This window comes from Oncorhynchus mykiss, chromosome 12 (genome assembly GCF_013265735.2).
Source record: "Oncorhynchus mykiss isolate Arlee chromosome 12, USDA_OmykA_1.1, whole genome shotgun sequence".
Lineage (NCBI taxonomy): Eukaryota > Metazoa > Chordata > Actinopteri > Salmoniformes > Salmonidae > Oncorhynchus > Oncorhynchus mykiss.
The window spans coordinates 85,455,075-85,465,210 of NC_048576.1; the positions used below are offsets into that span (position 1 = coordinate 85,455,075).

Consider the following 10,136-nt stretch of genomic DNA (forward strand, 5'->3'; position numbering starts at 1 on the left):
GTATTTAACCATCAGAAAATGGTGGTATACTATCCCAGTAACTTGTATTCATTCCCCTCATCTTAACCCGTAGCAATGCTACCGTACCTATAGACTTCTGTCATACTGCACAGACAAATGGTATCAGTTCAGACTCACTAACCTCACTGAAACTATACACAACGTTAACCCTAATTTCAACCCCTATGCCTATAGTTTTCACTGTTTAAATATAAATTCATTTCATGTACAACAGTTGACCAATCAGAGATCAATAAAGCCTGTTTTTATTGGTGAATGTCAGAAGCAAACAGAATTCCACAACTATGTAAACAGTGATGGTCCAAACAGCACTGCAACTATTATTACAATCAATGTCTCACTGAAACAGTTGCTAATCAAGTGTACATTATATTCTTAAATAAACCTTATTTTCAGTGTAAATGGAATCATTTTAGACAGGACAAGTTGCCTTCAACTCCTCTCGCCTCCTGAAAAATGACGAACGTGGATAAATGACGACTCCTCTGCTCAGGAAAATTACAGGTGTGATCCCAAAATAAGTGTAAAGTGAAATGCATTTACATTTATTTAGACAACAGCTGATTCACAGGGGGTGTAGTATAGTTGTAAACTCTTCAAAGAGGAAGATACACATGACTGTCCTCCATGAAAGGTGGCTATCGAGGAGAGGAGGATATTTTTCCATTTCACCCACAAACACTCAATCCCTTTCTGGGCCATGGAGGACGGACTTGAGAAAGGGTGTGATGATAGTCAGACAAACCCTGGCTTTCCTTTCGGTCATAAATGGCCAATTAAACATCTTATCTACAATATTTCACTCATAATGAAGGCCCACTAAAATGTACCATTCACTATGTCAGTTGTGACCTTACTTCCTTTCATTAATCTTCACATTTTAGTATAAAATTAAATAGAAAACATGCTTCATTATGTCATATTGGGGGATTCTAGTGGTAAATAGGAAATGAGAGTAACTAGTATGCCTGCTAAACAGTGAAACAATGAGCTATAGTGCATGGAGCTGGGTTACTCTACTGTAAGGGAATAGCTGCCCATGTGGCTTCGGGCCCATGATTAACTATACACAGTATTACAGTGATTCTCACCGTAGACCCAATGAAAGAAGGCATATCAGGTTCATATACTGTAAATATAAGGATGCTTTCTAAACTAATCAGAGATAAGATGAGGAGGCAGAGGTAACCATCTACAAGCACAGAGCTGGGAGCTGCTTTTCACCTAGACTTTCTCTGGTGTGAGTGATAAAGACACTTGATAAGGCGATAGATAGATGGGTGGTATAGAGGGAGAGGGGTTGGGAAAGGGACATTTTATGACCCCATTTTTTTTGACAGGGGTTTGTAGTGGAGTAGTTTTGGGAAGGGGGGGTAGTTGTCTGCTGAAACAGGTGGATGGAGGAAGTACTGTAGTTTGGGGGCTGAGAGGGGTGTCGTTTAGGAACCTCCTGTGCCTGCTGATGACGGGGCTGCTGTGGTGGAGCTGCTCTGGTTTGATTTGCCTTTATGTCTCTGTCCTCCTCGTCTCCTGCTCCCTCCTCCTGACTTTGTCTGTAGAGAACAGATCACAATCAGACAGACGGAGAACAGAAACAACTGGGTTAACAATGAGGTTACCATTCAAAATCACTTCCAGCTAAGACTGATGTTATCAAACTGAACTACATGCTGTGGACACATCTCTAGAAGATTAATGTTTGGTTCACATCAGTTGAGGCATGCATTGTTTCAGGATATTTACAGAAGTTACTGGACAAGACTCATTTCCCACGCCTCAATTGTTACTCATTTGACCTAATTATCTTGTTTACCTGCCTGGTTCCCATTGTTTATCTTGCTCTGTTTGTTTCTGTTTACCTTGCTCTCTTTGTTTCCCTCATTACTCTGAGGGTCATCCTCCCCCTCTGTCTGAGGAAGCAAGTAAAGCACCAACACAGAGAGAGGAGAAAGAGGAGGAATGGAGGGCAAATCAAGGATGTAGTAACGTTGTAATGCACAAAGAGGACGAAGAGCAGATGAACGTGGAAATTGAAAAGAATGAAACAGGGTGAGAGGAAAAGAGACAGGGTGGCAGGTGGAGTAATCAGTAAATGAGAATAGCGATGAAAAGGAAGGAAACAGTAGGGTGTGAAAACATGAAGAGGAGAAGAATAGTAGGAAAGGAGAGGTGTTAGGCAGATCAGACAGACAGCTACAGAAGCAAACATTCTAGAAGCAGTAAAGCAAGTTAAGAGGAAAGCTTACGCACCACACACACACACACACATAAGTTAAACACTTACACCTATTCAACTGCCCTGAAACTATTACTTTCACGACTCGACCCGCCATCTAACCATCCCCTCCACTCCCTTCATCCATCCTTTCAATTTGTTCCTTCACTTTCTCTCTCTCACCAGTTGTTGTGATTGGTGCGGACTGTCTGGTCGGGCTGTGCTCGCTTCGTCCTCATTGGCAGGCGTGGTTCCATCCTCTCTGCGGTACGGGGCCTTTTTCGTAGACTGCATTTTGATTTGCGGGGGTTTGAAGTTTGACGGCATATTATTGGTCGACTGCAGCAGCTGTAAACACCCACCCACCAATAAGATTAATGCATGAGGGAAGTACTCTGCATGCAGGTACTCTGGTGTCTTTATGACCTTTCGTAAACCATTCAGAACCATTCATAAGCCTTTAAGTCCAGACCTTGGTGATGATACCCACAGCCTTGGTGTATCCCTCTGAACACCAGTCTACTCTCTGGTCTATGTGGAGGAACTCTGGGGTCTTCATGAGCATGATCCTTCATAAACCCTTTCCAACCATTCATAAACCCTTCATAAGCCTTTCTAACCCCTGACCTTGGTGATGGTGCCCACAGCCTTGGTGCGTCCCTCTCTGAACACCAGTCTCTGGTCTGTGTGGAGGTACTCGGGGGTCTTGATGAAGCGGAAGTGGACCGATGCCTTGTCCCCTGTTCGTAGACAGTCTCTGTTCATGGTCAGGATAGTGGCTGTCTGCCTGATGCTGCCACAGTGCACTGTGAAGGGGGAGAAAGAGGAATGACGAGAGAAGGAGAGATATATAGTCAGACATGAGACAGCTGTGTGTGTGTGTTTCTCTGTGTGTGTGTGTGTGTGTGTGTGTGTCTCACCCATGGCCTGGTAGCGGGGTGATATCGTAGTTGGGTGGTGCAGAACCAGAATCTCAGCCATAAATTCCCATGATGCGTGTGGGTTTAACCTGGGGGACACCATCACCATGCCTTTCCTTATGGATGAACGCTTGATCTAAGGAGGGAGAGAGAGCGGGAGGGGAGGGAGAGGGAGTGGGAGGGGAGGGAGAGAGGGAGAGGGAGTGGGAGGGGAGGGAGAGAGGGATGGGGAGGAGGGAGAGAGGGATGGGGAGGAGGGAGAGAGGGATGGGGAGGAGGGAGAGAGGGATGGGGAGGGGAGAGATGAGGTAGAGAGAGAACATGGAGAGAGGGAGCGGGAAGGGAGGGGGTAGAGAGGAGGGAGGGGAGAGAAACAGAGAGACTTGAGGTATTGACTCCTATTCACTGCAAAAAACATTCAGTTCAACTAAACATTAATCTATGCATCAGAAAAGTGTTGTAATACCAAACATCTCCAGCAGGGGACACTAAAGAGAAAATACCTTTTTGAGGGCGAAGGAGGCAGTCTGTCCACCTCTCACCTCCTTGACTGGCATCCTCTTCCTGTGGATAGATTTGACTGCAATGGGGAGGAAACTGCCCAGTGGGTCTGGGCCTAACAACATTGTGTCATTCAGACGTATCAATCCACGTAAAGTAGTCCCTGAAACGACTGTGCCTACACCCTGACAGAGAAGGTAAACATGGTTAGAGAGGTGTGTGTGTGGCATCAATATGCATGTGTAGCAGCTGCTTTGTGTGTGTGACTAACCGGTACTGAGTAGGTGTCATCTATCTGGAACTCTGCAGGTTCGTCTTCTCTGTAGGAGGTTTTAGAAGACAGCAGGTTGAGGAACATCTTCAGCAGGTCCATGTTCTCTCCTGTCACATTGGAGATCTGGAAGATTGGACACATCCTACACACACAAACACACTGAATTATGGTCCCCTATAATTGAAGCAAAATCCAGTTTATAAAGAGTGTGTGATTGTGGCTACAAAGTGTGTGCCTTAACGTTTACCTCTCAGAGCTGAAGTTGGAGGCTGTGACGATGACGTCATCTTTGTTTTGGACCAGAACAGGGATCTTTCTGCAGCCTGGGGACTTTAGTAACCTCTGGAGCAGCTTTAACGTCTCTGTTACAATAACACAACCAGTAAAGTCAGGTTTTGTGATGACTGTCAATACTCATCACTAAATCTAAGAGAAAGCAGTATGGTGGGTTAGAGGGAATATAGTTTCACCTGTAGAATTATTTCATATCAGTGCAGATGTGGGGAAGGAGTCCAGGAAAGGAAGCAGATTTAGACTTGAGATGCACCCAGAAAGAGAAAGAAAGGAACTGACCTTGTAGGATGTTGGCAGGACACATGTCTATCTTGGTGACCACTACGAACACAGGCACATTGAGGGCCAGGGCCAGACCTAGATGCTCCTTAGTCATCCCTACGATACCTGCATTACTGCCCACCTAGAGAGAGGATGGGAGAGATAGACAGGGAGAGGGGGTAAAGAGAGTGAGGGGGGTAGAGAGAGCGAAGGGGGAGGGTAGAGAGAACGAGGGGGGGGGGGGGGGTAGAGAGAGCGAGGGGGGTGGGGGTAGAGAGAGCGAAGGGGGGTGGAAGGAGGGAGGATGGAAGGAGGGAGAGAGGAAGGAGGGAGAGAGAGACAAATAACATGGTGAAAGATTCATCATTGGTGCTGTTGATGGATAGTAAAGTCAGAAAAAGCACCAAGGCCCACACGCTAACCCCTCACTCACCATGAGCATGCAGAAGTCAGGCAGGTGTCCAGTCATTCCAAACACTGTGGTCTTGAGATACTTCTCATGTCCAGCTAGGTCTATGAAGGTGATGACCTTAGAGGACCTCTCACAGATCTTAGTCCAGTCTAGACTGCCACCATGGCTGTCTGGCTTATTCACCACCTAGGATACAGGGACAGAGATTACACACAACAACAACTTCATGTCTCCATCTATAAAACCAATTCATCAACACAATTATCAATGAAGCAGGCCTTACATTGTCATGTCAATGTTATCCCAGTGTAATATCCATCACCTGTAAGCCCCTCCTATGTCATCTCCCTCACCTGTCCCTTCTGGTCGAAGCCCAGGATGTCATTCCCCACACTGCTGGTCCTGCCACTCTCCATTTCGTGTTTGTGCCTGAAGAGTTTCTGGCGGGCGAACCCCCTGCCGTTGTCCAGTTCCCCGTGGGTCAACACCCCCAGCAGGGTGCTCTTACCTGCATCCACGTTACCCACCACCGCTACCCTGAGAGAGGGGGGGGGGGGGGGAGGAGAGATTTGACATTTGGGACACAAGATCAGATGAAGATGAAGAGGAGAGGGATGAAAACAGAGTATTGCTCGTGTGTTGCTTTGACAACACTGGATTTCCCCCCTTTATGTCAACGTCCCCTTAAGCTTTTTTGAATTTAAATTGCATTTGAGAGACATGCTTGTCCTCGTCAGCCCAGGTCTAATGTCAAAACATGTCTAATTGTTGATCAGGTCAGCCTTTGACCCCTGACACTTGACCTTCCCCCAACTCACCTGACCTCCAAGAAGTCTTGATCACCCACGCGTCGGCGGATGAGGTAGTCGCGTACCTGCCCCCCAGCTTCGATACGCTCCCTCAGCAGGATCAGCTCTGACTCGGTCTGCTCACACAGGGACTGAACTGTGGCTACAGACGCCTCCATGTCTCCCTCATCCAGACCATAGTCACCTCCGTCTGATAGAAAGGGGTGAGGGTTGAGGGGGGTTTATCGGTGTAAAATGTCACTCGCTACAGTAAGTGACTGATTCTGTGAGCTAGTGAATGTAGGAGCAAATCAGTGCATACTGTATAGCCTCATTAAGTGAGTGAGTGAGGCTGACTTACCTGAGCCCATCCCAACAACGTAGATGGTCTCCCCACAACCCTCGTCCATCCTCTCCCGGAGTTGTCGTAGTAACGAGTCATACTGCTCTCCATTAGGGCTGACCAGGGCCACCTGACAAGGGAGGGAAGGAGAGACAGAAATTGGTTGATGTAGGCCTGGGTATCCTACAACATAGCCATGGTGGAAAGCCTACACATATTTCCATTGATATAGGCCTAATTGTACTTTATCAAAAGCTATAGGGCTATTCATCTTGTATTGTCCTCTATCTGGGTAGAGTTGTGAATGCTACACCATTTCTGTGAAAAATGGATTATTCATCTCGTCTAAAAACATTTGACTATCTGGGAACTCAGATTTGGCTGTAGATTTACCTTACAAGCTTGCTTTCAGTCCAAATCAATCTCTATACAATGTTCTCAGCTTAGGGAACCCTGATAAAGACAATTTAGAGTTGTGAATTCCCCATTTATGTGAAAATAGATTAATCTAAACAGTGAGCGAGTTCGTTTTGCATCACTCGGGCCCCGGTGGGCGGGGTTTGCACATTTAAGACCATTCCATTGGTCCTAAACTGAAATCTCTACCCACCCAGAGCACCCAGCCACGGAAAAAGAAATCGCCCAATCAAAAGCAGGTGAACTTGCCTGACAGCTTTCTGTTACCGAGTGTTGCATCAGAAGAAGACTTATTTGGCTTTTTCGAGACATACATTGATGGCAGATTTTTAAATCATCATAGTGGTTTCATAATAATGACTTAAAGTCATTATTACTCAAAGCTGCAGGCTAAAGTTAAATCTAGACTTGGTTTCCTCTATCATAATCGCTCCTCTTTCACCCCAGCTGCCAATCTAACCCTGATTCAGATGACCATCCTTCCCATACTAGATTACAGAGACATCATTTATAGATCGGCAGGTAAGGGTGCTCTCGAGCGGCTAGATGTTCTTTACCATTCGTCCATCAGATTTGCCACCAATGCTCCTTATAAGACATCACTGCACTCTATACTCCTCTGTAAAATGGTCATCTCTGTATACCCATCGCAAGGCCCACTGATTGATGCTTATTTATAAAACCCTCTGAGACCTCACACCTCCCTATCTGAGATATCTACTGCAGCCCTCATCCTCCACATACAACACCCGTTCTGCCAGTCGCATTCTGTTAAAGGTACCCAATGTAAACACATCCCTGGGTCACTCCTCTTTTCAGTTCGCTGCAGCTAGCGACTGGAACGAGCTGCAACACTCAATCTGGACAGTTTAATCTCAATCTCTTCATTCAAAGACTCAATCATGGACACTCTTACTGACAGTTGTGGCTGCTTTGTGTGTATTATTGTCTGTATTATTGTCTCTACCTTCTTGCCCTTTGTGATGTTTTCTGCCCAATAATGTTTGGACCATATTTTGTGCTGCTACCATGTTGTGTTGCTACCATGTTGTTGTCATGTTGTGTTGCTACCATGTCGTGTTGCTACCATGCTGTTGTCATGTTGTGTTGCTAGCATGCAGCGTTGTCATGTGTTACTGCCTTGCTACGTTGTTGTCTTAGGTCTCTCTTTATGTAGTGTTGTCTGTGTTTTGTCCCATATTTATATTTGATTTATTTTTTATCCCAACCCCCATCCCTGCACAGGGGTAGGCCATCATTGTAAATAAGAATTTGTTCTTAACTGACTTGCCTAGTTAAATAAAGTTTCATAAAAAATAAACACACACAGACCTAGCCTATTTGTTCTGTAGTATTGACACCGAAATGTCCTAGAAGTATTGCATCTTTCTGTTTATTCTAGTTAATTTCTCTCTGTTGATACTGATCTTGATATGGATGAGTGCCAAAGATGGAGGGAGATGAGTTTCCTGTCAGTCAACAACACACTGATCATTGTTCAGCTCTGTAAGTTGAGCCTGGCCCATTTGCCAGAAACACTTCCTTCTGACACACACCATTTCCCTATTGCCCTGTGTTTCATCAGGCCAAGTGGTGGCACAGTATGTATAAGGACTCATCAACCAGAGAAAGAGAGTCATGCCCATGGCTGTGGTTTGTGAGTCACACTGCTGCTGGAGTGTCCTCTCTCTAGCCATCAGCCATAACACATTCAAGACCCATTCAAACCACATCTGATATGCTTGCTAAAGCCTCTTAAGGATCCGCACCTTTATTTCAATTTTCTTGTTACTTACAACCTTCATGCTAATTGCATTAGCCTACGTTAGCTCAACCAAAGCTTAAGGTGACAGAGACATTTAAAACCACAAACTTTTGCCACAAATATAGTTCTGAACTTTTAGATTTGCAATTCTGCATAACATTTTAAGCAAGATGGGCACTCAGCTAGATTGATTAGTATTTAGCGCAATCGTTATTCTAACTAGCTAACTTAGCTTGCAATACAGCAGCCAGAATGACAGCAAGTTTAGGCATAATAAATGCCAATTTGAAGATGATAAACACAGCCCCGACTAGCACGGCCTAGCTAACTACCTTGCTAGTGAAGTCAATACCGAGATCCCCGGTCTCGCCGTTGAAGAGGTCGCCGTCCTCGAGGCACTCTTCCCCGGCGTCATGATCTCCACAACCTCCTCCATCCGGAGCGAAAATGCTCGCGGGCATCAGAGCGTCTGCGAGGACTGGTATGGAATTTGGGCTTATATTCGGCTCGTGTGCAGCCAACGATGCCATTATGTCAGCTTTGCAGTAACGATTGCTATATTGTCTTCTTGCTGTCTCTTGTGTTGATTATTATGACAGCTAGCTAGCTTCAGACCACTAAACAGCTGATATATGTGCAGTTATTACACAGAACTGAGAAACAAAGCAATTGTATGATACAGGCAGAATACAACAATTATCTCGTACGTTTTGGCTATCTGCTTTCTGTGTAGCTAGCAATAAAACATATGTTTACAATCCTCCAAGTGGCAACAGAAAATTGCGGTGACGTAAATTAAAAAACATAAGGGGGTTGGTTCATGGTGTTTTTTTGCTGACACACCTTCTTATCAAAAATCTAACCAATTGCGCGCCGAATACCCAAATAATATTCCAGAATAAACCAATCAGAGCAAGTGAGTGCTTCACATATAATTAGAAAAAACGTCCAGCGTGGTTAAAATATCGGCGTGGTTGATATCAGCAATGCGTCAACTCATTGTATCAGGATTGGTTCCTGCTCGTTCATTGAATAAAGATAAAGTCGCTTTAACGGAATGATGCAAAGAGGTGCAAAACATGCCTGACATGCCTAACGTTATTCCCAAACAAGCCATAGGTCAATTGTAACCAAGTAATAACCAGTCATCGAGGGGAAATCTGCAAACAGGGAAGACTTCCTTGTGAGATGCCAATGTGATATTTTGATAAAGTGGAAAAGGCAAGAGCTGTGACGTAGTTAGCTTAGCATTTGATGATTCTGATGGGACATTGGTATAAACAGACCACGAAGCTATGATGTAGCCTGCCAGCGAGTCAGCCAGTGTGCAATCATGGGGCAGGCACACTACCAACTGTGACACAAAGGCATAGACCTCTTGGCAGCGGCCGTAGTAACGTTAGTCTATGACACATATAGATAATGAGTGAGCGTAATGTTTACTGTTCATTTTTGTTTATTTCACTTTAGTTTATTTTCTACTTCACTTGCTTTGGCAATGTTAACATATGTTTCCCATGCCAATAAAGCCCATTGAATTGAAATGAGTGAGTTTCATACAGGAAGGTACAGGGGCTAAATACAGTCCAGGGAGGTTTCATACCCAAGATAATATTTTTTCCATGGAAATTAAATACAATTTTCTCCCTACTCAAGTCTATCTACTTAATATGATTTAGTAATGATCAGTGCCGCTCAGTCTGACTGACTGATATGTAGGCTGGATGATGGCCTATGATGTGTATGTTGGCAACGATTTCCTTTTTAATTCGGCACATTTGTTTTTACTTTTTAACTCTACATTTTTATGAAAGGGCTCGTTTCACGGTAAAGTCTGCACCTGTTTTATTCGGCGCGAGTGGCAAATAAAATGTGATGTGAATTTGGCATATACTGTAGGCCGATATTATGGTTTCTATTGCAAG

At 44.7% G+C, this 10,136-nt stretch overlaps 1 protein-coding gene across 2 annotated transcripts; it reads right to left on the reverse strand.

The window, feature by feature from the left end:
* Positions 1–238: 238 nt before the first annotated feature.
* On the reverse strand, positions 239–9,024 carry LOC110485220 (GTP-binding protein 1). 2 transcript variants are annotated; one of them, XM_036938903.1, is made up of 14 exons: positions 8,544–9,024; positions 6,048–6,159; positions 5,717–5,897; positions 5,252–5,435; positions 4,920–5,084; positions 4,505–4,628; positions 4,179–4,293; positions 3,929–4,073; positions 3,660–3,842; positions 3,157–3,292; positions 2,864–3,042; positions 2,420–2,584; positions 1,881–1,931; positions 239–1,574 (listed from the first exon to the last, which is right to left on the reverse strand). In XM_036938903.1, exons 1-14 carry the CDS (start codon positions 8,739–8,741, stop codon positions 1,461–1,463), a joined length of 2,052 nt encoding a protein of 683 aa, XP_036794798.1. In that variant the 5' UTR covers positions 8,742–9,024; the 3' UTR covers positions 239–1,460. The 2 variants fall into 2 exon arrangements, with proteins under 2 accessions (XP_036794798.1, XP_036794800.1); XM_036938905.1 differs by lacking the exon at positions 1,881–1,931 and having other exon boundaries at positions 8,544–9,023.
* Positions 9,025–10,136: the final 1,112 nt, after the last annotated feature.

What these genes read in the sequence shown, in the direction of transcription:
- LOC110485220 (XM_036938903.1), bottom strand. Translation starts at nt 8,741, where the DNA reads ATGGCATCGTTGGCTGCACACGAGCCGAATATAAGCCCAAATTCCATA. An exon ending in GCTTCGACCAGAAGGGACAG is followed by an intron (nt 5,085 to 5,251) that starts GTGAGGGAGATG and finishes CCTGTATCCTAG; the next exon opens with GTGGTGAATAAGCCAGACAG. An exon ending in ATGACACCTACTCAGTACCG is followed by an intron (nt 3,843 to 3,928) that starts GTTAGTCACACA and finishes CTTCTCTGTCAG; the next exon opens with GGTGTAGGCACAGTCGTTTC.